We start from the raw sequence: 26518 nt of genomic DNA, 5'->3' as shown, positions 1-26518 counted from the left end.
AAGTCAATAATGATCAAAAAAATTACTTTACACGTGACTAATAAAATCATGACTACATGGAAAAGTATTCGCTAAACAACTACTTGTTACTTTCGCAGAATTGGTGCTTGATAAAATGGTATGGCTTAGCTCAGCATAAAATGGGTTAGCATTCTAAAGCGTTATGTGATATCGCGATATTTTTCAAATATATATTGTGGTTAGTACGGTGACAGGATCGCTCGTATGTATAATGTAATGACAAATCAAGATTTTTTTCTGATAAAATATCCATCCGAGCGAGATGTATCTAAACGCGCACGGAATATATAGATAGAATCAGTCAATTCGATCTAATTAATATATGGTAAAAACAATTAACAAGAACATTTTGAAACAGTAAACCTCGGGGATTTCACAGGATACCGAAACTGCATAATCGATAATTTTCTATACATGACAGAGAAAAGTTTTGTTGGATACCTCCGTATAAATACCACGGCACCCTGACAATCAATAACACCATGATGACCATTGATTAGTTTTAATAGGAACATTTGGTGGTGGAAGGTCGACACAAGGTCAAGTATTGAACTCTCGATCTGGGTGATATAAATTTATCCACTCCCAAGCTGTTGTTACTACTCCGATAACAATTTTGTCTAGTGGACTTGTCAGGTCCTAACTGACTTTTATTTGTTATTACGCTCAAATGTGTTAGTCTTTTTCAATTTTAAATTAGTTGCATAACACTAAAACGTACATACAATTCTAAAATCTCTGATTTTTATGATCCCACATAATTATAATTTCAGATTATATCTACTATTAGTTGCTATTTCCTGATGGCGATTTGAAACGCAAGAATATTTAAAGGTAATAGAAAAATAATTTTTGTGTGTTTATGCCATTTTTTCTTCAAAATGCTATTATATTTCGAAGTTTTTATATTGAAATTGATTCGATTTTCTGAATATGCAAATAGTCAGGAACAGTTTCACATTTACATAATGTTCAATAAACTTACTGCAAACACAGTCGTATTTGTTTTCGAGTGTATTGTTAATCTCTTAAGCGTTTTAGCAGGGTTAATGTTCTTATCCAGAATTTATTCTTTTTCGAAATAAATGAAATTTCCTATTTATGTCCCATTTCACAATACACAAAATATAAGCTTGTATTTGACATAAGGTATAGTCGATGAATATGTAATTAACGTAATATATGCATTGTTGTGTAAAAAAATAGATTATAGGAATTCACTAGGTATCGCTCCATCTCAGATGCGGCTAATTAATTCTCACAAATTTTTGAACGTTATGTCCAGTAGATTTATTTACTTCATAAAAAGGAAAATGAAAAATTAGTTAAAATTAAGTAAAATTGAGTAAACTTTGACATACTGACTTCGAAATATAACATTCATTAATATGCGAATTTGAAAATTCTTGTTCGTACAATGTTTACTCTTGATCATAATGAATAGCTTCAAATGCATTGGCATCGTGTAAAACTGTTATAATTCATGGTTTTGTTTTAGTTAGGCAATATTGTAATGCGTACAAGTCAACTGTTTTGTGATAAATAATTTATCTATTTGTCCGCTTGTCATTTCAGCCCCATTTAACATTAAGTCACTTCACTTCGGATACTCAATAAAAGAGGTCGGGAAAAGGCAGTATACCTCAAATGTGGGGATACCACTTGGCGCGCAAAGAGAGGCTTGAACTGAGCTGAGAAAAGAGACTCTTGAATCGACAACAGACATGGCGGAACAAGCGAATAGTCGTCTACATATTTCCACTACGATCATCGCAATCATGTTGGGCATGATGGTTCTAGATGCATACCTCGTCCAGCAAAATACCGGAAGCCGACGCACAGGAGTCCTCGTCATGTTATTGATTGGAGATGTCTGCCTACTTTTCGTGCTAAGGTAATTTAAAGTTTTCTGCGGTATCGACCACTCGCGTGCGACGTTCAACGTTTTACGTCGACGTAATTTCGACCTACAATGCATAAACGTCAACATTTCGATTGGACGATCTATTTTTATCAAAATAAGTTGACGGAAGTTTCACGGCAATGATTCAAACATACCGTAACAAATCCTATTTTTGTCCATACTACCTAAAACGAGCTACGTCGTTTTCGAGATAGCGGATCCCAGAATTGCATGCTTTCTCACCGTAAATTACACCGTATGTGACTATGTGACAGTCCATAATTGCGCACTTGACCTAATTGTGTTTTAAAACATGTCTCGAAACCGAGTCTGGATCCGAAGCTCGGCCTATCCATAGTAACAGACTATAGTAGGCAGGAAGCAGGCAATAGTTATGACCGGGCCCTCTGCAAAAGCAATTTTACGGGCCATAGTAAGTCTAGAGAATTGAATATGTAGTTTATAAGACTTACGTACACAGCATAAACAAACACGCTGACCTACATATACACGATTATTGGACACGAAATGGATCTATGACATGTTATTAGTATTCTTCATGTTATTGTGAAAAAATCGCCTTTTTTTAACTACCGGACTAATATGTTTGAAATTTTCGGTCGTTAAAGATTGTTGTTGTCGTTAGAAGGCTATCTTTTATATATTTCCAAAATTTCTGTGGGCTCCTTTGTATTCGTTTTTCACTTCGAAGTTTGTATGGTTACGTCAACAAAATTGAAAATTACTTGTAGCGTTCCACGTTGAAACTGGAATCGTGAATAATCGTCACAGGATCTACAAAATCTAGGACAGTCCGGGTACTTGTGCCCGTAGCTGTTCGGAAGTTCCAGCTTCGTTTAGGATATGATCTAAGGCCAGTTATGACTAGGAGGACCTTCAAAGTTCGGATTCGAAAATCAAAAAACTGGACTCTTATAAAATTTCAACAGTTTATTAGCTTCAAATACACAATGATAAACCGGCTTCATACTTTTTTGCAAGGGGCTCGTGAAAAACCAGATGTTCCGCTTGTTATTATAAACTGTTACAGTTAAAAAGTTATACTGAGAATGCCTCCGATAAAAGTATTTACAAACTTAGTTTTTTGTTTACTTGATAAAATATATGTTGATATATACTATAAATTATAAGTACGAATAGTCGTTATTTATCGTAACATGACCCGACTATGCGTCACGTAATGCGCAGGGAGAATTTAAAGCTTAGCGCCATGTTGGTGGAAAGTTTTGAGTTTTTCAAAATTGTTTTATTCGTCAACGTCAATTTGAAATGACATGCAACAAGCGACGAACTAATTAATCAACATGGTTTTGCCATCCACTGAAATGTCCATGTTGATGCACCTTTAACCCAACATCAAATTAAAGTTTAATATCTAATTGCCTGTACATACTTGCGATAGTTCCCCATGTCATTTGTTATCAGTCTAATATACACCTCAAAAAGATGTACATCCGACATCACAATTTCTAATGAAAAATTTATGACGTTATGCATTGGGTCATTTAGCGTAGGCTTTAGTATATCTGACCGCGATCATCTCTTGATTTGGAGAGTGGGGGGAAGCGCATATATGAATAATAAATTATATTAAACAATGAAAATGTAATTTCATATGCACGTAATCGGCATCATGAATAACAGCAATTATCGTGACTGATATGAAGCGAAAACATCAATTTGTTTGATGCCTAACAGCGCCAGAGGTCATACAAAATACAAGTGTTGATGGAAATATCAAAATAATCAAACTAATTTTTTTTATATTCATATCAGTTCTTGAGTAATTATGGATAATCGAATTAAAATGTAAAATGTGCCATAATTATTTTAGACAGTAGTATAGGGCAACAAAGATTCGACCCTATCTGCGTGTCCACACTCCCGTGTTATTGAACACACGTTAACAGAGTGTAACTCCGATCTTGACTCCTTCAGAGGTCAAAATGCACACAATGTATTGAATGCCAATTGTTATATTGTAAGGTTGCACAATCGAATTGATCCAAATAACGAATTACACTTGAAACCTTAAAGCAAGTATATGTGATGAAACCAAATTTCTAACTAACAAAGAACGGCAAAGACAAGCTACACTGAGTGAGAGAAATATATCATAAAGGAAATGAATTGGGACAACGACCTTGTTTCAGGCAAATAACATGCACTACTAACAATAAGTGGTGAAAATATTAAAATACACAGTAACTATCCTTATGTACTTGCTACACAAGGCCGACCTACCACGAAAACACACCAAATGCGTATATAGGCTATATAGTAAAGATCCGCAGCATGAACTTAATATGCGTTGAGTTCGTTATACCTTAACATTCAATCTTGCATTATCGTCCAACGGTTAGTGACAGTAATCATATTCTGCATAATTTATAACAACACCACAGGCCTCAATTTGAAAAGTTACTTCATATTGAAGTTAGTCTTGGAAAAAGTGAGTTCACATCGATCTATTTCGTAGATGAAATGAAAATTTTAGCATTCTCATGAACTGTCGTACAGTTAATCCGTTGGGTGTATAGTTAGTTGATCACTTATTAAATTTATGGAAAAAAACGACTTTTTGCTAAATAAGATAAACCTGAAATGGGATTTTGAACTAAATAATAGCTAAATAAAAAGTGTACAAAATAACATTCGTTTGTTTACTCAGAACAAGCTCTATGCAAATTAATTTTTATTATAACTAACAAATTTTTATAGACGAAGGGCTGGTAATTATTCGGAGTCTAAAAGCGCCAGACAGATCAGGTAATATTCGTGTAGTACCACCTTGTAAAGTATAATCGGCCACGTTCAATCATAGTACTATTCGAGGAGATTATGGCTCATTTTTCTATTTCGGGTTACCTGATATAGTTATCACAACCGTCCAGATAGACCACGTGGAAGATAATGCAGTTGCCTAATTTTTGCAATATCGACCATGAATTATTGAAAAAGAAGAAATTCGAAGAAAACGGATGAAATTTCAATTGCCCCGTTCGCGTAGTAGCCAAAACAGACATGGGTAAGGTCTAAATGCCTATCTAAGACATTATCTACATCTCTTCTATCCATAATAATTAAGTTTCAAATTTAATGACGCATTAGGAAATAATTATTAAAAGTCCTTACTCAAAATCGGAAGCGGTATAATAAAATATAATTTCCAGTTTACTTAATTTAGTGTCATATAACACCACCAACAAACACGTTAAGTGTCGGTATTGTTTATGCAATTCGCATCCGTAAACGCTAATGATATTTTGGGCCAAATAAACAAGCACCCTTACTTTGAATCATCCAATTTCACTTAAAATATTGGACAAAATATATCGTACGTTAAATTTTTCCGTTAAATATGAATGCAACATAGCTATACCAAACAGCGTTGGGTAAACAGAAGTGCATCAGATCTATCCAAGTATTAACAAAACCCGAGACTAAATTGCGTCCAAATCTAAATATATATCGGCTAATGTACTCCCTTAAAATATTGAAATTTGAAAAAAAAAATACTACTTTTCATCTACACTCCGAAAACGATCACAAATATTCGATTTTCAATCGGAGTATTCTTTGGCTTCAGCTTTTTCATATTCTGCGAAATTTCTTTACCTGGTAAACTGTGTAATGTTAAATACTAACTAGATGGCTGGATAATAAATAAAAATATGTGAATAAATCTGTTATGAATAATTCACTTAATAGTTTTGGCTAAGTCTGGAAAATCATAATCAGAGGTACCGGATAAATATACAGTTGTATTAAAGTGCTTTTCCGACACGTCGAAACTGAATAAGCAGGTAGAAATTCAGTGTATTTTCACGTGAATTATATCAATTATACATCACTTACATGGTTACCTCAGTCGAAAGCAGCAACAGAGCACGGTGGTTAACATAGAATTGTACTTTGAAAGTATTCCATATAAGTCGCCGTGGTTTTGTCTTGTAAAAAGCATAATGTATCTTTGGCTCAATTTGTAGTTATATATATGTGTTTTTACTTGGAAAGACTATTTTCAAACGAAAATTAATATATATTTTATCAATGTTCAACCCACAAGTCAGTTTTTGTGTTGGGTTCACGTATGAGATTGATAAATCCGCAGAAAGGCCCGAATCCATTCTTGTACTTCATTGCCAACGTATTCAATCATGATATTGTGACTCACAATATCTCTAGTGATTGCCATTTCTGAAGAAGTCTTGTATCGATAAACGAAACTTTATACAGTATATACCATCTAAAGAAATATCCCTTGAAGTATATTTGAATTGCATCCGATTTTAATATCATTCCAAATGTTTGGGATTATCGAAAACCTTGTAACATCATAATGCTAGTAAATTCACTATAAATAAATAACGAAGAGATTATTACCGACTGAATATGATCACATATTTTGACAGATATGTCGGCGTATGGGTCGGTACAGAAGTTCGATCAATGAAGAGGGGGTGTTCTATGGCCGAATGGTTCCTACTGATATTTGTTCTTGACATTAAAATGTATTTCGTGCAAGAGAACGTGAGGAAAGAATGTTTCACGGAAGTCGAAAAGGCGATCGAACAAAGTTTGGCTGTTATCGAAGAAGAAAAACCCGCTTCTATTTTCCAACCAGAGCTAGTATTTTCAGGAAAGGAGAATCTCTCTACGGAAGAACTAATGCTGGCCTATGCACAAATTGGTGTTCGCAGTGTTTATGGCAATATATTGAAGACGTGTGATTATGACATGTTAACGAAAAAAACACTAACATTATTCCAAGCTGTTTTTATACCAGGTTTCTACCTTCTTCTCCTTGGAGCCGATTATCTTGAAGGCGTTTCAAATCTGCGAGAGCTTGACGAAATAAAAATGAGAGCATTCTGGGTTGTAGTCGACCTCCTAGACTTGTTGGATTTACAATCAAACATGTGGGAATCAAATCAAGGAGAGCTACCCTACATCACTGTTGGATTCATTTATTTTTATTGCTATATCATACTGATCGTTTTACCCCCACTGTCTCTAGCCGAAATGAGCAAACGAAACCAGGTGAGTGAACGCGTGACTGGATTTGCATTATGGGTAATATAATCTGAACCAACAATGGATGCCTCGACATGTTTAAAATATTTCTTTTTCATGAAACTTTGGCCAGGGTGCCTCGTGTGTGGCTGCTTCTACTTAAATAATATACATGAAAGTATACCCTAACGAGTTTCTCGGCATCCATATACTTTTAAGTGCTCTATCTTGTTGCGGTTGTGCATATTGGTTATGAAACACGCAAGTTATCAAACTATTATTAAGTTGTATGGGAATTAACTCAATAAGTGTTTTAATTGAAAATCAATGCCGCCCGCATTATTACAAAATATTGCATACGGATGCAAAAGTTCACCTAGGGACATAACAGCTACATTTCAACCACTTGTTTTTTCGTGCAATCTGAAATAGAAATTCTAGTCACATGTCTAGTCAAAGCTTATGGTTTCCACAATTTTAATAGTATAAATATTTGACTTTGGAATCATCGTTATCACCAATATTCTACAGAGATATAACTAGGAAGTGAAACTGCTTCATATATGAGTCATGACCGAATATTTACTTATCGATTTCAGTCCAGACCTCATGAAATGCTGATCTATCTTTTGGCAAGTTTTGTGACTATTAATCTAGCAACGACAGCAATTAGGTTGGTTTTACTGGTGAGCAACAGATTTGCTGGAGTATCATCTATATTCATTGGAAAGAACGTTGTTTGCATTTTTCTCAAGGTGAGATTCATGTGCTCTTTCATTATTTATTATTTAATTCGAACAATAAACGGCAATTGTCTTTTATTCATTTACTTCCAAATGCCATTGTATTCTATGATAAGATGCCTGTTCATTAGTTGTAAAAATATCGGTGATTATATATATATATATTAATATATATACTGTGGAAATCCCAACACATGCCTGGGATTTCTTATGGATTTACATGTTTATCCCGAAGGGAGAGGAAAGTTAATGAGACGACTTAATCATTATTATTTGGTTTTATTACTTGTCGAATCACTTTCAAGTTACATTTTTTTTATCATATGCCAAGTGATCAGCATTCCGTTATTTGACCACATCGCCAAATCTCAGCGATTTCCAGGTATAAAACTTGTTCTTTTCTCTGTGTGTGGCATTAAGCGCGCAAATCGGATTTTGAATTGATTTTTTCCCTATTAATCCTTTCCTTCCCCGCTTCGTATTTTAAAGTTTATGCAATGGTTTTTCTTTAGTCAACGAAACTTCTGCAAATCTACCTCGTGAAGAAGAAAAAAATTCGATTTCATCGTGATGATGAAACTACATTTAAATTAAACGATCTGAAAAAGGATGAAAGAAATCAAACAACACTAGGGGAACTGGAAATTGGAAAAGATATTGTGACTGTTGATACTCAAAATATGAACCGCAAAGATGGCAGTGTGAGAAGAAAACAATCTGACGGCAACATTTCAGGAAAAGATCAAAAGTCAATGTGGTGCATTGGTATTTCTAATGAAGAAGAACATATGAAATATCCTAGAAATAGTATAAAAGAGTGCAACACATTCGTTACAAACCTAGGTAAATATTCTTCCCCAACAGTTGTATCTCATAAAACAACAAGTTCTGACGAATACCACATGGACTACGCGTCGGGTTGTTCGACATGGACTCCCGGTTTTCTTAACGCTGCAAGAAAATCTGCTGCGGAGTACAGAAGTATGGATGAAATACTTAATAACAATTTGTCCCCAGACAATTCAGCTGATGCCCTTTCAAGAAAAATGTCACGTAGTATATCGGCAAGACTTGATAACATGTTCCCTGATGGAAATGGTGAAAAACGAGTCAGGTTCCGGAAAGAAAAATTGAGCCCTGTAAATTCTGAAGAGCACGAAGCAACGCATGAAACACTTTTGAATGAAACGAAGGTGCCAGAAAATGAAACAGGGGGGATGATTAGAATACCAAGTTTGCTATCTTCCGATTCCATCCATCCATATTCTTCCACCGATAATTCAACGTCAACAACTGATTGTGGCTTACATATGAAAAGCATAAAGGAATGGAACTCATCGGTTATGAATCACCTCGAAGCACTGCGGAACAACTTGCGACAAGATTCACCCATGCATAATGACAAGAACGAAAAAGAACGTGACGATTTGATTCCACTAGAATTCCAGAACGTACAATCTTCCGATACGAATATAGCAAAAGATGAAGAAGACCAATTTCCTTTCAGGATACCATCACCACTTCCCGATTCAATTCCTGATCCACAATGCAATGACGTGTACGACACCAGCAATCAAATATTTGGATCTATAGGTTCGTTACGCTCAGAACTGCTGAGTCCATTTAGCCCAATTGCCTCAGCAGTGACTTCATCTCCATCAGTAGAATCGGGGACTGCACCGTCAGCCACCACAAGTGGCATACTACCACCTCCAATGGAAATCAATTCGACCAATTTTATGCAAACAGGGCCAAATTATTTTTCAAAAACTATCATGCTAGGTCTTACAGACAACAGCAGTACTGCGTATCAAGAGAACGGTCTGGAATTACCAGACGAAAACTATTTTCGTCGACCGTTGACACAATATCAAAATTCGATTGATAGTGGTCATTTGTCTGATACAACGCCGTTTCTAAAACGGGACAATTCTTCTGGTTTGATGCGTAAACTGGTAAACACGGCATGCCAAACCAATATGACAAACACAACAACGTGAGCGGAAACAAACCAAAAAGGGAGTGGAATGTTGCTAATGATGGAGATGGAAAAATAATTGATAACATATTACCTACCTAACGCATACCAACTTCTAACGCAGAACTGTAAATCGACTAATTTCCAATGTCCAAAATCGAAACTGCAAACCCGATTTGAGAAAATTTCTTTCCGAGGCGAAGTTTCTTGCATTGCAATAACGGATTGAATGCCATCAAATATGGCATTGTATGATGAATCTTTCCACAATGATGATACATTGAATGATATGAATAACGTTTGTATGCTTCTTTAAAATTCAGACACGAGCTTGAACCAAGCAGTACGGCACACAACGCACTAAACAGAATAGTAAAATAATGGCTTGACCTGTGAAGCAAGACATATATAAAGTTGCTTCATTGACTTAGCATTAATGTTTGTTATAAAATTTTACTACTTTTTATTTTTTCTATTATTATTTTAACGTTATATAGTTACCAAGCTCCGTTTTATATAACCCATACTACACTTCATAAACATTTTATTACAAAATTATTCCATTGGGTAATTCATAGCTGAAATTGCTTCATTGACTTGGCATCAATGCTTGTTATGAAATTTTACTATTTTTTATTTTTCTTATTATAATTTTCACGTTATATATTGTTACCAAGCAACGTCCTATAAACCCATATTACACTTCATAAACAATTTTTTTCATAAGATGATTCCGTTGGCATATCTGTATAGTTGAATAAAAACTTCATTGCTGTCTGTGCGTCGAACACTTATTTTAAAGTGACTGGGTAATTGATTTTCAGTTCATAAGTTTATTGATCAATTACACTTTTGTATTTTTGGGGGCTAGTTTGACAATTTTGCTCAATTTCAGCTGGTAATAAAAATGTGGAAATAGTGTTCGTATATTATATAATAGTTATTTATTTTACTGGCATGCAATTTTCTATTCGTTTTATTTTACATTGATTCGTGCCAGCAATAAAATTTTGCATTACTATATATGTCTTTTAATAGCATCGTTAAGTTGCTAAAGGAAACCACGTCAGGCTGCCAACATAGGTCGAAATTGAAAAGAGAAATCTCTTATAAGGGCACTCCAAAAGTAGATGTACCAATATGGAGGTAACTAATTCTGTTTGCCTATTTTACATCAAGTTGTGAAAGGGACTGAAACCTATGGGCAGGGGGTATATTCCGACAGTCCCCGAACTCGTAATAGAAATAAAATAATGGCCTTACCCTAACCCGGTACGCACATTACGGGAGTACCTTTCTATGACACTATGCGCTGAAAAGACTACTGGGAATATAAACATATAAACCAGTTGAAATAGGAACTACACTTCTTCATAAAGCCAATACAAAATCGTCCAAAGGGTGCATTTCACAACATCTGAAGTCAGTCGAACAAAAAGTATCAATAGGTTTTGCTATTGAAATAAAAGTAGTATGTAGCATTCATAATCAATGCTCACGGAACAAACATAAGAACTCGTGTCATAGTTACCAACAGTCTGGTAAAACTTGTTGATGTATAAAATACGTGAATTGAATTACTATAGCTATCATATATTAAGTGTCAGATTGCGAAGCCTATTGTCATATACTTCAACAATAAGTCTTGTATTATTCGCCAACAAGTTATGTCAACAAATCGCGCGTTGTGGTGTCGCTTTTGTCCAACATATCTGCACTGATTTTGGCACTATATATCACCATTTTCAAAGCTGGACCACTCACGGAATGTTTCAACCAGTGTCTCCCGTAATTATGGATGTGCAGCACTTTACAGATGTTTCGAATGTTATTTTTATCAGTTACTTTGGTACGATTAGCAAAGGAGTGTTACATCTAAAGCTTGATAATAGCTTTACTGAAACGATTCACGGGTGAGATACATTCAAAGGGATGTTCAGAGCGGTATTTTTGTAGTTTGGATATTTGTCGTATATCCGATACGATCTGAGTGAATCACAGTAGATATTGCGAAGGGAAATACGATTTGTATTGAGAACACTACACCAATTTCCCAATTAAGATTACGCGTACCGCAATTCATAATTATCAGGCATGAAGCGTTTTGTGTATTGTTCTGAAACTACAGTAACATCTAATTAAAGTATTGTATAACTGTAATATATTATAAGCCTGAATAAAAATGTCTACTTCAATTGCTGCCTTGCCGGCATATAAGACCACAAAAGTAAACAGAACGAAGGCAAGAGCCGACAGAACAATATTCGGAACTACACTTGATAACTCCAATAAAGCGTCAAAAATACTCAAAGACGAAGGAGGTAGGAAATTGATTGACAAAGATTTTCTTTTCCAAGCGAACATATAGGTTATAATACGGGTTAATTAGAGTTGGTAATTACTCGAATGTTCTTATTTTAAAGGTGATTTTATTGCAAAAACGTTACAATGAACTTCAGCGGTATTGATACCATATTTGGAGCGATACTATATCTAGCGATAACTACTCAGCACATAATTGCTAAAATGAAATATGAACTGTGAGTTCGGAATAAGATTTGAAATACAAGCACTAGAATCAACTATTTAGTTGAGATAATGATTAAAAACTATATCGATATTTGCTATCTACTGAAGAACTCTTTGTCACGTATTTCCTCTTATGACAATGCTTTGTTTAGAATTTTTTTTACCAACGCATAGTTAATTTAACAAATGAATTTTCTAATCTCAAAGTTAACAAATTACTATTTGACAGCACAATCAGAGGCCGAACGTCTTTTCGAGGATCGTTACAAGAAGTGGAGAACACCGACCCCCTCAAAGCAGGCGTTATTCAATGTCGCGTGGGGTATCAAGGATTATTCACAACCCGAAATAGGTGAAGAATTTGCAAGAGGCTACAGTCGAGCGAGTTCTTACAGCAGAATCAGCAGCGTTGAATTAAATCTCGGTGACAAGTTAGATGAGCCCGAAACCAATGAACCAGATTCCAACAAAAAGGCAATCCCACAACCGAACCTAGTTGCTTATAAGAATCTTTACGGAGTATACAACGTTTCAACTGAAAAGCACAGACCCGATAGCACCCCAACAGATTGCAAACCAAGTCTAGGTAACACAAAAACGAAAAAAATAAAAGGATTCGCTGACGAAAATCAAATTTCCCGGCGCTCGACTACACCATATAACCGCCGCAGAAGAGCATCGAGAATGAATTCACGGAATTTGGAAGAGGAGCTTTCAAAATATACAAGAAAGTATTCCTCGGCATCAGGAAAAGTTGTCCACGTACCAAAATTTCACTTTCCAGGTCAACGAAATCATATGAGAACAGCCAGTCTTAAAATAACTGAAACTGGTGCCAAGGATCTGATAAATGCCGGATCAATAAATAAGGTACCGTTACAATTAATAAAATATTTGTTCCATTAAAATATTTTTTTAATTATTCACGATTTATATATATATTAGTATAAAATTACACCTTGTCCATGAATTTCAACTACTTATTATCTTACGCATTATGTGAATAAAACCTGCGATCCAGTTGTTGTAACATTCTCAATTTTCAGTTGGGACTAGGCAACACTCTCCAGTACAACCATGAATCCTTCAAGAAAAGGGAGACGCCCGGCCAATATCGAGACCATGGAAACGTATTTTCACTCGGGCAGCGAGGAAATACTGTTACCACAAACCGAGAAGTTACAGGACCGGGGGGATTTTACAAGATGAGCACTCCCGAAAGAACTTTCAATGATAGGCATTCCACTAAAAGTGATGGTGGAACCGTGTATTCAGTACCATATGACCCGTCATCCGATGTTCGGCGAACCTACGACGCAGCAAGACGAAATACAAAACCCAAGGTATCATATAATATACTTGAAAATTTGTTTTCTTGATGATCTAAATTCTAATATGTAGTCGGGAGTTTGATATGTAGTCGGAACTGTGTTGACTGTAATGCAACCTAAGGCACATTGACGCTTACAGACTGTTTTATATGTTCATAACAACCATCAAAATCAAACATTTGCGATTTAAAACTAAGAATAGCTTCATTTCAGTTCAGTCTAGTCCGTAGTAGCCTTTAACTATTAATTTTTGATCACCTTTGGGTGTCGCTGCTTGATAACCAGCTTTGGTTCCTCGCGGCTTCCCTTCCCCAGTGAAATGTGTATTTAATATTATTCGTCTTAAAATTGCATGTTATTTTTTCTTACTGGATTGAAAAAATAAACTTGACTATGACTATACCTACCTATGGACCGTTACCCGACCTTTGACCCCCGAAAAATTCTCCCCATACTTTACCATTGCAAAATTTTCGGGGCTTATTTTATAAGAAGTTTCGCGAGTTGGCGCCTGTGAAATGAAGTCTTTGTTTCAAACCATCATTATGATTTATCGCATACAACAATCTGTTTTTTGAAAGTACCGGTAAAGAATTTTAGCCTAGTCTATCATAGCTAGTTCTACACTCATTTTTTATTACTACAATTAAATTAAAACTCCTAAGACGACAGAGTGATCATTGCATTATCAGATTAATATATTAATTTCTGAAACACAGCTGAAAATTAACGACTAGAGTTCAAAAACGCGAAAACGAGGTAATGTTTACGACCGCGCCTGAAAATCTGTCTGAGTGAGAAAAGTGTCTGAGCGGATGCGAAAAGGGAGCATTGTTACGTCACTTTTTGCATCTTGTTGATTGGCTAATGTCACGAAGTAAACAAGGAAGTCGATGCTCGGGGAAAGGTCCAATAAGTTCTTGATCACCATCGAGTTATTTAGTTCAACCTAAATGTCGGAAACACAACTGAAAACCACGAAAACGTGCCAATGTCTACAACCGCGCCACGTCTGTTTGGAAAATAAAGTTTTGTTTGGCATCTTACTGATTAGTAACTGTTACGTAAATAAGCAATGAAATCGATGCTCGGAGAAACATTCATCGGATTCACCGACGATGTACGACTACGCAACTGAGAGTCTGGGTAATTTGAGCCAGTGGTTCTACACCTTCTTGTTCTTATCTTGCGACACAAATTTCTTAAAAATATAAATTTTATGAAATCACGCGATTCGAGAATATATAAAAATACTAAACGACATGTAGTACTGCTATGGCCCTGAACTTGAAAAACTAATACATACACTCATTTTCATATATATATATATATATATTATTTTATATATATTATTCCGAGGGAAAGAAGAGCCTATGTCTGAATTATATGCCAAACCAATTCCTTAGTCTGGTTGCAGTCAATAGGGATATTTAATAGGCTATGTTTCAGATATATTTCGTTTTTGTCAAAAAACATGAGACTCTCGCGTTGGGCGACACTGATTTAACCTGTACCCAATTGCGGTTAAAAACGCAATGGATAAAAGTACAAGCGGATTTCGTCTCCATAAAGATGTAAGCAGATATAAGAGGGTGGAAATTGTGTCAAATTCGACTCTGATCCAATACTAACATGAAGCCTATATTATATTCTTAGTTATTTTTTTTGTATGACATACGGAATACATTAGTTCACGAAAAATTTCATTGTATTTAGAGACAACAAAAACCTCCCGTACAGCCACCAGTACACATAGATGAAGCTATACCATTGAACATCATGCACAAATTTGGTGCAGATCAAGTCAAAAGCCTACTTAAAGGAAGCGAATATGAGGTATGCTGTTGATGAACTCAAGTGATATCGCCTCATTATCGGGCCACGTTCGCAACACGACGTAAATACTTTTAGTTGGAGGGCCAAACCATTTTTGCATAAATTATGTTATTTCTAAACTCCACCAGACTTACGTCGTCACTACGACGCCACAGTAACGTAATAAGGCCTTCCAAACTATAATAACTGTCATCCACGACGTGCAGACGATCACCCGAGATCGCGAAAGCTATTTCTCGTCGTCACGATCCCGATATGAGGCGTTAAAGAGTTTGTTATCGTTGGCGAATTGCCATTTCGGGCAATTATACCTATATTTTGGCAAGCTTTTTGACGTGATTGTGACGTCGTAGTGACTTTGAATGTCGGAGCGAGTTGGGGGGTTAGAAATTACATATGCAAAAATGTCACGCCAAATAGAAGTATGTATGTCGTCTAGTGCAGTGATTCCCAAAGTGGGCGATATCGCCCCCCAGTGGGCGAAAACGATACAGAGGGGGGCGAAAAAGTCTAAGGGGGCGATAGGGGGGCGATTTCGCGAAACCAGTTTTATGTTCGGCGCACTTAATTCTGTACTCTGTGTGCATTGGCAGGCTTGAATCATGTGGGCGATATTCACACGCGAATGGATTTCTGGTCTCGTCTTCGCAGTAAGGTAAGGTAGTTTGCGTATCCCAGTGGTCGGCAAAATACGGCCGGAGTAAAATAATCTGGCCCTGGACGATTCACTGAATGGACCTTTCCCCGACCTTTGACTGCGGAAAATTCTTCCCATACTTAACCATTTTAAAAGTTTTGGGGCTTATTTTAAGAGTGGTTTCGCGAGTTGTTGCCTTTAAAATGGGGTATTTGTTTCAAACTATCATTCTAATACACACCATTCAACAATCTGTTTTTCAAAAGTACCGATAAAGAATTTTAGCCTAGTCTATCACAGCTATTTCTACACTAATTTTTGATTGCTGTATTTAAACTGAAACTCATGGAAAGGCAAAGTAATCATTGACTTATTTGGTTTATATTTAAATTTCCGAAAAACAACTAAAAACTAACGAATATAATTCAAAAATGCGAAAATGAGGTAGTGTTCACGACCACGCCTGAAAATCTGTCTGAGTGAGAGCGCCTGAGCGGATGCGAAGGGGGGCATTGTTCCCTTTTTTTGCATCTTGCTGATTGGCCAATGTCACGAAGTAAACAAGGAAGTCTATGCCCGGGGAAATCTCCAAACGGCGGTTTTGACGATGAAAATTTTTTATTTATAATCTACGCTCGAGGAGTAAATTACATTTTTTTACGTAACAGAATATATCGTGAGACACGTTTAGACTAAATTATACTATATCCTAACAATCTAGTGAACAGCCACTCGTTTAACGAGCCTACAATGTAATTATAATTAGACAAATGAAAACACGCAGAAAAGTTGATGCTGAGTGCAGGGGTTCAATAACGCAGTAAATATTCGAATATATTGCGAAGCAATAAGAAAATAAAATTCATATTCTAATCGAGAGATTCATCACTGCTTAATTTTTGTAAGAATGTATCTTCTCAGAGAGAAAATATTTATCAAAATTTCACAAATCATGCGAAAATATTCACTTCGATGTTTGGAAGTACATATTTGTGCAAATCATTATTTTCGAAAATGAACATTACAAAGAACAAGCAAAGAAGTGGGTTTGGTGGTGCCCATTTAGAAAATGTTTCAATCTTGGCGTCGTAAAGCTATCCAGCGTGATGCAGCAACGAGACAGTGTCACATTAAATATCATTGTAATATTTTTTTTATAAGACGACTGAGTTGAGTTCACGAATTGTCACAGTTTTTGCGTGCTGTTCCGTTTTTAACTTCCAAAAAATATATGCGACCCGCAAAAGACTAGCAACCCTGAATTTTGTCCTGCGAGCGACATAAAACTTGCCGACCCCTGGGCCGTAGCCGATAGTCAGTCACGGCTTCTTCCACATCCGAGTCAATGAATCAAAAACAAATGGCTGGTTAATTGTGGAATGGTGATCGGACTGGAGGCCGTGATAGGATGAGGAATCAGGGATGAATTTTTCCGAAATATTTTGGTGCAGGTCATCAGGCTGTACGAATGAATGAGATGTACGAAAATAATTATTATAAGTTTGGGAAAATTAACTTTGTTTTTATTATTTTAATGTGAAATGGGGTGAATTTAGAAAGTGAAATGCTATAAGGCAAGAGTACACGGCGGTTTTTGAGGTGGTAGAACCCTGGATTCTTTCATTTTCAATCTATTATATGGTGAAAAAGGGGTTTTCAGCCGTGCTACTATTGCTATTAAAACAACGAAATCACCTTTCCATCAGTAAACGGGGTAATTTTAGATATAATAAATAACTCGCTGAAGAACACCAAGCTCATCTATTTCATTAAAAAACACCATAAACTATTATTTGTCTTCTTATTTGGTCTGTAATATATTCGTTTCTGACTGTATATTTTTTTGTAGTGCAGGGGGGCGATGAAGTTGCATAAACTACTTTAGGGGGGCGATGGTCAAAAAAGTTTGGGAACCACTGGTCTAGTGAACATGCGCCCCAATATCTTCAAATACTAACCTCTAAAAATCGTTCCTTTAGGTGAGAATGGCACTTGAGAAAGCAAAGAAATCGGATTTATCCCATGCAGGTGAGATAATAATCAACAACGAACTGTTATTCGAACCTACAAGAGTGACTTTCTACAATTTTTTCTAGGTATGGTTCCACCCAGGATTGACGTCCCAGAACTCAATCACCCAATTAACCCACCGACTAAGTACTACACAAATTTCGGGCAAAGCTTGAAATATGATAAATTTGAAGGTAAATATTTTTGTCACGAATATGGACATTTTAAAGCAAGCCATCTAAAATCCAAATGGTAGCCGCTTTTTTGAACATTAGGGATGCGATTGCCACAGCACCCATTATTACCCCGCGGCATCCTCCACCATCAAGTCTACGTATTCTAAAGCTTTCTTCCCATCGATTTAAAAATTACGAGTCGTTATGATTATGAATCATTCGTACTTTTTTACCATTATACACCTTTGGTATCGTTTGTGTACAATCCAAATTAAATATCCGATTCTATCGCTACACAACAAATTCATATTACAAGCATTTATAATGGGCAGGCTGGCGTATTTTCATATTTCTCTCGAGTGAGCTGTGCGTCAACTTACTTGTAGCACAAACTATCAAACCGCGTTCTGTCCACACATGAATAACTCTCCTATAATAAATAATCACTGAATTTTGTCATACAACAAAAGCTGCAATTAAGTAACCTTTAACCTTATCTTGAAGTGTTCTCCTGAGCACTTGGCATATACAATTTGCCACCAATGAAACAAGGTAATAGATCAAATAATATTGAGAACAACGCGTCAAATTGTGTATATTGCAAATCATAACCGGGAAATCAAAAGTGATAATTAGAATTCAGATTTTTGAAGACATGCAAAACGCATAAAAAATAAGTTATAATTAAACAAATTCCCATCTTCTTCCAGGTGGACTTCATTTGTACATAAACTGAAGAATCAATGCAACAATAATTCGAATTCTCCCAGAATGAAAAATCTATATATTTCAAATGAATGTTAAAATGTACTGCGAATTTTAGATTACCAAAGCAACAAACAGTGCTCTTTTGCCAAACAGAAAACATTTTTTTCTTGTGATGCTTATTCCATTGTATCAAACGTTGAGTTCTGATTTTCCACCCAATTTTCCTTCGTATCGTTTCAAAGCTGGTTCAACTTCAATTTCAAGAAACTTTTTTACCTAATGTAAAACAATTTTACCAAGATTGTTTTATTAGCATTAACGAGCTTTACCAAAACAGACAAAAAAATCTTGAAGATGTTCAATTAAATATTCTCTGAGCATTAAAATATACTGGGTATAAACAGCAGTGTTAAATTTTCTACACAAGTTGGATTGCAAATTTAGTAATATTAGTGACTCTGACTCATTACTGAAATCAATCACTGAGCTTATATGCAGAATATATAAGGTACTCCTGCTGTAGTGTGTCTGTGTGTACCAGGTTAGGCCATAATTTTATTCCGGTTCATCTCATTTTATTTTTATTACAAGTTCGGGGACTGTCCGTTTTAGCCAAGTGAATATACCCACTGGGGCTCTCGTTCCTTTACACATCTTGATGTAAAGTGGGCGAAAAATTTAGTTACCTTCATAATGGTATACATACTTCTAGAGCCCCCACAATTCATTACAAACTTGAAAACGTTGTTCAACATTATTCAGTTCAGTCAGTGTGGCCGACAGATAAGAAAAACTTACTTGGTAAGGTGCTAATCCAATAAACGTATTTGGATCCAGGATTCCATCAAGTGCTTCATGAATAGGAGCAAAAAAATGATCAGACTTGATTCTTTCAATCAAATCATTCACACGACCTTCCTGCTTCACTGCTTTCGCAGCTTCATTTGACAGCACTCTTATCTTCTCATGGACTTCCTGGTAAATGTATAGTCAAGCATAATTTCTATCTGAACAGGACTGCGTGAAATGGTTTGAATTACAAGGATCTTTCTCACCAAGACACCAACCATCCCAAAAACCTGATCCTCAACATTGAACCTAAATAAAATCCTTATATTTGCAGATTCGCGTGGTATTTTAGAGTAGTTATGCTTTTATTTTGTAGTAAGTTGACGCATTCGCGAGTTGATAGTTGTACACAATTAGGTGCTCCCGAAGTATTCGTACCAAGATGTCGCACAACCTGAACATAGTATGTGTAAAGATTAGGGTTGTTCAGGTTGTGCGTCATCTTGGTACGAATACTTCTGGAGCGCCCACAATTAAATTAATAGAAGGTAGAAATTCGAAATGCCCATATCAGCCATGAATTAAATGTTTTTGGCAACAGAAAAGAATTATCTGCTCTTTGAGTGGCGTTATCGAGGCGATTGTTTCATAAGCTGTTGCAGAAAATTACTGATTTTCACCACTTTTTGGAAAACTAGGCTGCGCCCCTGAGTGGATATGTTGACGTGTCAATGTTGACTATACAATTGAAATCATATTATAGGTGTCGCAGATCTATAGTTAATTCAGTGACATAGACATAAACTCATGTTTCGAGGTATAGTAAATCATAAGGCACAAAAAATAACATGACCGCTCGTATAACTTTTATTTTGAAGAAGGGAGCACAGTTTTACTAGAACATTGTGATCTGAAAGTGACTTCTGTGACTTAAATGAAGAATGAAACATCAGAGAATAATACCTGTCTGTCCCCACCAGCCTTCACCATCTCCATGATAATATTCTCAGTTGCCATGAATGGAAGTTCTTGTTTAATTCTTTGTTCAATTATCTGTAACACAAAAAGTAAAAACAAATAAATAAACCATGCGAATTACTATCTCTAGACCATGAAAAATTGGTTTATCGTGGTAATTATAACATTGTGAACAGGTCTCGATGAGCTATCCAGCAAACCACAATCAGAGACGCTAATAAAATGGCATGTGAGCAAGATGCAAGTTTTTCGTAGCAAAAAGATCATATACATATGAGATAAAATAAGTGTATACCTTGGGATAAATCACTGGAGACTCAAAAATGTTCTGCAAAATAGACAGTATAATATCAGCAGTTAAGAATGCTTCAGGAAGGCATATTCTCCTGTAAAAAAGTAATAAAAACGGTTTGCAAATATGAACATGTAAACCAGGGGTAGGCAATTACTTTACTTAGCGGCTAGTCCCACAGCTAGGTTAATTAACGTTTATATAATATTAAGAGCACAACATAATAAATGGTACTCTCGAAGTATGTGAACCAAGTTGGCGTCACCGAAACGTAATATGTGTACCAGGTTAGGGTAAGGCCATAATTTCAATACTGCGGGAGTTACTTGGAATGAAATTAAGGCCTAACCCTAACCTGGTAGACCTATTACGTTCCGGTTTCGGGTATATTGGTTCACATACTTCGGGAGTACCCAATCCGGGGTCCTTATGATGTTATTTTCATCGATATTTTCAACGAAAATTTATATTCATAAAAACTTCGGTTGAAACTTCAGAATACACAAGTGGGCAAGATGAAACACTTCGGTGAGCCTGATCTGGCCCGCGGGCCGTAATTTGCCCACCCCTGATGTGAAGAGTACATTAAATGCACATAGGTCATGATTTTGATGAAGCTTTTTTATATGGAATTGTTCAATTGCAAAAATAAAGATATACCTATTAGCACTATCATCAAGAGTTCGCTCAAACCATTGCACTGCAGCAGTTTGAAATGGATCGGAAACTAATGCAATAAGATGTCGGGCCAGAGAACAGCATCTTTCACTTTTCATAGGATTACGTTTGTAAGCCATTGCACTTGATCCTACTTGCTCCGCTCCAAATGGTTCCTCCATTTCTTTCAAGCCAGCAAGCAGTCGTATATCGGTACAAATCTAAATATTGATGTTTGGAACTTTAATATCTGAAAAAGAGGACTTTTATTTGAAACATGATCGTGGAAGTTGTTTCAAGGTGGTGGTTAATACCAATTCAGACATATAAAATTTGAAAACATCGGTGATTATTCTGTGTTAGAACTAGAAAATATATTTCTCAGTTTTATACAGGTAAGCGTCCCTGCTAATTCTTATTTTAAGTAGATGCTAGATACACAGATTGGAATGTCTTCAACACCATTTTCAGTAATTCAATGATAACGAAAAAGGATAAATCGGCCTAAAAAGAAATCATGTAAATATGTGCAGTTTTCCATGTTTGAAAGCATTTTATGTATTTCTACAATATATAGATCCTACATCCCCATTGCTATGAACAATGCCAAGTAAATTACTTTGGAAAATCAGTACATTAACAATTACCTGCCTTGTGGATAGATGATCCCAAGCTAGCAAGTCTAGAAAGTATATCAGCATCCACTTTCCTTGGGTATGTCTGACCAGTTATAATATATGATCTGAAAAATGTTTTTAAAATTGAAATTTTCAGAAACTAGTGCTAATACAAAATGTACAGGTGAGTTAACTTTTAGACATAGAAACCTTAAAAACTGAGAGAATATTATATTATAAAACCTTTAATTCAGATTCGTTTTCAATTAAACTAAGAATTTCCATGAAATCGGAATGCAGTTCACTTACTTATTGAAGTTGCACATTTCGGTGATTCGATCATTCAATTTTTCAACCTTAAATTCAATTAAGTAGAATTAAATTTTCAAAAAGCATCAACGTAGAAAACTTGTGCCACTGTTTAATCATGAAGGAATAGTAAATGTAACAATCTTTATATGGCATCAATAATATCATGATCTTCTCAGATTTAAATTGAGAATATCAGTTCCGACAAGCAATTCTGAAAATGATATTCATAATTGATGGAATCTATAACTTATTTTTGGTCATGGTATCTGTTTCAATTTTACCACTTTCAACTGATGTCAGAAAAGTTTTACCTCAATACTTTGAATATCGAAATGATTCATGTATGTATCAAAAATTAATTACTTTAGATGTATCTTCAAATAAGGCCATGAAACTAGCTTGTGTTCCTGTTGCCCCTTTGATTCCACGAAATTTCAACTCATCTCTTATTCTTTCCAACTGTAGCAAATCAGTCAGAAGATCTTGTATCCAGAGACAGCATCGTTTCCCTACAGTTGTTAGTTGGGCCGGTCTAACATAGAAATACTTTACTTGTAGAACAGAAATATAACTTTATGAAAAAGCAGAGACTATAATTACATTTATTTGTAAATGGCAAATTTTGATTCAGTACGTTGTTATGAAAATGTCATCCGCAACTGAGAATAACAGTATGTAAATAGGTAATGTCTAAACCAAAACAAAAGTAAGAGCTTTAAAAGAATTGATGCATGCAAATACCAGTCTAGTATGGAGAGAATTGAATATTAATAAAGTAAAAATCAACAATAAATGCCCTTAAAACTATGTGAAACCAAACTGGTTTCAGCTGCAATTAATCCGGTTCAGAGATGGAAACAAAATAGTAGACGCATGCTGAAAATAATGTGCATAAGAAGTGCAGACGATCATCATTATAATGAACTTGAATTAGATAAAATACATTACTGGAAATGTGTGAACCCCAAGGTTGGCAGATCAGCATGCTTACTGGAAAATTCTGACATGTGCTTTATGCAGCAAGCTATCTGTAGACAAATGTAAAAATCCATTGTTACAGGCAAATTAGAAAACCTCATTAAATGTAGATTAATTGAAATTCACTACTGATTGAGCATTACCTTCGGTAAAAGAATATCCATTCCATCTCGGAGCACAATGAGATCCTGAAATGACATTTATATATTTTTGAATTTATTTTGTCATAAATCATGACCTGGCCAATATATATATAATTTGATACACACTCACTGTGTTATCTCCAACATAGCAGGATGTTGCACCAAGATGTATAATAGGAGCAGCTTTCGGACATCTACTTGCATAAGTTTTTATGTGAGACATCACATCATGTTTGAGTGATTTTTCCATTTCAGCAGCAAACTTAAAATCCTCTTCAGTCAATACTAAATTGTTTTCAAGTTCATGGACTTGTTCATCTGTTATTTGAAGACCCAATTCCTGTGGAAAATGAACATAATAGAATCATTCGGTTGCTAAGTAATTAATCACATACATACCAAGATATATAATTTGATATACACTGTGTCAACTTTTGTCGCATTACAAAGGGCGTTTCACACAATATTAACAAAGAAACTCAAAAAAAAGGGCACAACTGTATAGTACCGTATATATATTGATTTATTTCATACTCACTTTTTCTGCTTTGGCTAAATAAAGCCACAGCTTTCGCCAAATTGAAAATTTCTTTGCATCACTGAAGTTATATGCCATTTCTTTTGAAGCATATCGAGATACAAGAGGAGACTGGTACTTCTGTTTTGCTTCCATGATTTTATAAAAATAGTCACTAAAGAGTAGAGAGAAACAATGCTTCTAAGAAGAAACTAAAAACACAATTATGATTACATAGTATAAAGTATGAAACCCCCTAATAAATCAAACACATTGTAGATTTTACCATCAGAGAGCATTTGTTAATATTATTACAGCCTAATGTAGATATGATTGCCCGCAATAAAATTACTCAATGTTACAAATTCATTGAATCTTCTCAATAGAATCAACAGCATGAGCTGTGTCATCTTTTTTCTTTTGTTTAGCATTTTTGACACAAGTTTCGAAAAGTCTCAAATAAAGCTCAATAGACAGGAGAGAATCATCATTACCGGGAACTGGATAAGTAACTAAACAAGGATCTGAATTTGTATCTGCAATTCCCATTGTAGGTATATTCACTTTCGCACAGTCAGAGATGCAAGAATGCTGTTGGTTTACATTATTCAATAAAGATAAAAACACACACAAACTAGGTAATTTTGCCGCATGTCGATCAGGCGTCAAAAAGTAATGTCTATAATAGGTTCGCGTTAAAGCATACTCTCCACACTCGCGAGCCATTTTTTCAACAGCATGGCCATAGATATGTGAATGCATAATAAAAAGAATGATTCCATCGGCGTAAACAACATGAGACAAGAAATTCAAAGCTTGAAATAAATGTTCTAATGTTTCATCGAGGTTTATCACATCGACTCCATTTCTGCAACCAAATATATAAGGCTGCATATTTTGGTTTCGACATCCCTCTTTATGTCCGTAATGTACTCTTGCATTGAATAGATCCTCCACTGTAACCAACTTTCTCACACCAAAATAATCCTCATGTTGGAGTGGGTTTATTAAAGTTTGTTCAGTGCTCCTGTCAGAGTTAGGTTGAATTTGAATTGATCGTTTTGCAATTTTCAAATTTACAGTCGTGTGGTTTGTTATACGTCTATAGAAAGTTTTCTGAAGAAATTTTATCACCGACATGTTGACTTATTTCTTCAAAGTCATGATGACCCAATCTATCCAAGTGCAGTTTTCAATAAACTTGGTTTTTAGACAGGAACATAAGAATCTAAAAAAATTATAAACATTTTGGCTATAACAGTATAAGCTGGTAGACAAAAAAGTATTTTAAAATATCAGAGACTAGGACTAATTCAGTAATTACCCACATAGCGCACTTCTACTATTTATTTTAATAAACAACAAAGATTGAAAAATAAATGAGAAATCATTGAACTTTTCACTCCAACTGGTTTAAAATAAATTTTCCTTAACACGTCCAAGTTCACTACTGCCGTTTCGTTTTTAAAAAATAATATGGCTGTACCAGGAAATCCAAACGGAACGTGCGATTATGCGAAGAACGAGTGCCAAGAAAGCTGATTAGAATCGGGAAACACTACGGTACCATAATTCGGGGTCTGGTATAGTTTAGTACCACATGCACTTCTAATCAGTAATTTATTTTTGCATATGTCAATCCATACTACCCAAAATGACGTAATTTTTCGATGACGTAGTCAGGTGGGGGTTAGGATTGACATATGCAAAAATAAATTACTGATTAGAAGTGCATGTGGTACTAAACTATACCAGACCTAGTCTAGTTTAGTACAAGTACTTCCAGTTGGCGTATCGAAACGAATTTTGCATATGTTATTCCTAACCCTCACCTGACCATGCCTTCCAAAAATTACGTCGATACGACGTCACAAACACGTCATAGGGCTTGCCAAAGTACAATTACAATCGCCCGAAATGGCATTTGCGCCGCCGATAACGAACTCGCATACGCCGGCGATCTCGCTTCTAACATGATCGTTATGACGGGAAAACGAAAGAAATAGCTTACTCGATTTCGGGTGATCATCTGCGCGTTTTGGACGACCATCCGCATACTTTGGTGGGCCTTATTACGCCAATGCGACGTAATTTTTCGGTGACGTAGTCAGGTGGGGGTTGGGATTGGCATATGCGAAAATTGTTGAGCCAGGCCAACTAGAAGTGCATGTGGTACTAAACTATACCAGACTCGTCATTTCGACGTTACAGTGGCCAGTGGCGCAGCCAAGGGAGGAATTTTCTGAGAAGTGAAAAAGTTGCCGATAACACGTGCAATTGCCTTCTGCTAAAATCGCCGTTCGTTTTCATCAACGCGGCATGTTAT

At 35.7% G+C, this 26518-nt stretch overlaps 4 protein-coding genes across 6 annotated transcripts; 2 read left to right on the top strand and 2 right to left on the bottom strand.

Annotated features, from left to right (window-relative positions):
• The first annotated feature begins 789 nt into the window (after positions 1-789).
• On the top strand, positions 790-10701 carry LOC120336773 (uncharacterized). Its single transcript, XM_078109981.1, has 5 exons — positions 790-855; positions 1597-1915; positions 6361-6988; positions 7561-7716; positions 8217-10701. The coding sequence occupies exons 2-5, from the start codon at positions 1746-1748 to the stop codon at positions 9702-9704; spliced, it is 2442 nt and encodes an 813-aa protein (XP_077966107.1). The 5' UTR covers positions 790-855; positions 1597-1745; the 3' UTR covers positions 9705-10701.
• Positions 10702-11578: 877 nt separating this feature from the next.
• LOC120336797 (uncharacterized) lies at positions 11579-19431 on the top strand. 2 transcript variants are annotated; one of them, XM_039404561.2, is made up of 7 exons: positions 11579-12003; positions 12441-13081; positions 13258-13554; positions 15259-15378; positions 17995-18043; positions 18128-18219; positions 18912-19431. In XM_039404561.2, the coding sequence occupies exons 1-6, from the start codon at positions 11865-11867 to the stop codon at positions 18199-18201; spliced, it is 1320 nt and encodes a 439-aa protein (XP_039260495.2). In that variant the 5' UTR covers positions 11579-11864; the 3' UTR covers positions 18202-18219; positions 18912-19431. The 2 variants fall into 2 exon arrangements, with proteins under 2 accessions (XP_039260495.2, XP_039260494.2); XM_039404560.2 differs by having other exon boundaries at positions 11584-12003; positions 18112-18219.
• On the bottom strand, positions 18767-24355 carry LOC120336793 (adenylosuccinate lyase-like). 2 transcript variants are annotated; one of them, XM_039404557.2, is made up of 12 exons: positions 24214-24355; positions 23806-24015; positions 23676-23720; positions 23503-23582; positions 22918-23086; positions 22552-22598; positions 22277-22367; positions 21629-21846; positions 20972-21062; positions 20662-20751; positions 19708-19884; positions 18767-19185 (listed from the first exon to the last, which is right to left on the bottom strand). In XM_039404557.2, the coding sequence occupies exons 1-12, from the start codon at positions 24346-24348 to the stop codon at positions 19099-19101; spliced, it is 1440 nt and encodes a 479-aa protein (XP_039260491.2). In that variant the 5' UTR covers positions 24349-24355; the 3' UTR covers positions 18767-19098. The 2 variants fall into 2 exon arrangements, with proteins under 2 accessions (XP_039260491.2, XP_077966026.1); XM_078109900.1 differs by lacking the exons at positions 18767-19185; positions 19708-19884 and adding an exon at positions 19961-20152.
• A 49-nt stretch (positions 24356-24404) lies between these two features.
• Positions 24405-26042, bottom strand: LOC120336819 (small ribosomal subunit protein uS2m-like). The gene is made up of 2 exons (XM_039404594.2): positions 26025-26042; positions 24405-25420 (listed from the first exon to the last, which is right to left on the bottom strand). Exon 2 carries the CDS (start codon positions 25330-25332, stop codon positions 24559-24561), a length of 774 nt encoding a protein of 257 aa, XP_039260528.2. The 5' UTR covers positions 25333-25420; positions 26025-26042; the 3' UTR covers positions 24405-24558.
• Between the last annotated feature and the right edge of the window lie 476 nt (positions 26043-26518).

This window comes from Styela clava, chromosome 2 (assembly GCF_964204865.1).
Source record: "Styela clava chromosome 2, kaStyClav1.hap1.2, whole genome shotgun sequence".
Lineage (NCBI taxonomy): Eukaryota > Metazoa > Chordata > Ascidiacea > Stolidobranchia > Styelidae > Styela > Styela clava.
This window is presented reverse-complemented; position numbering and strand designations above follow the sequence as displayed.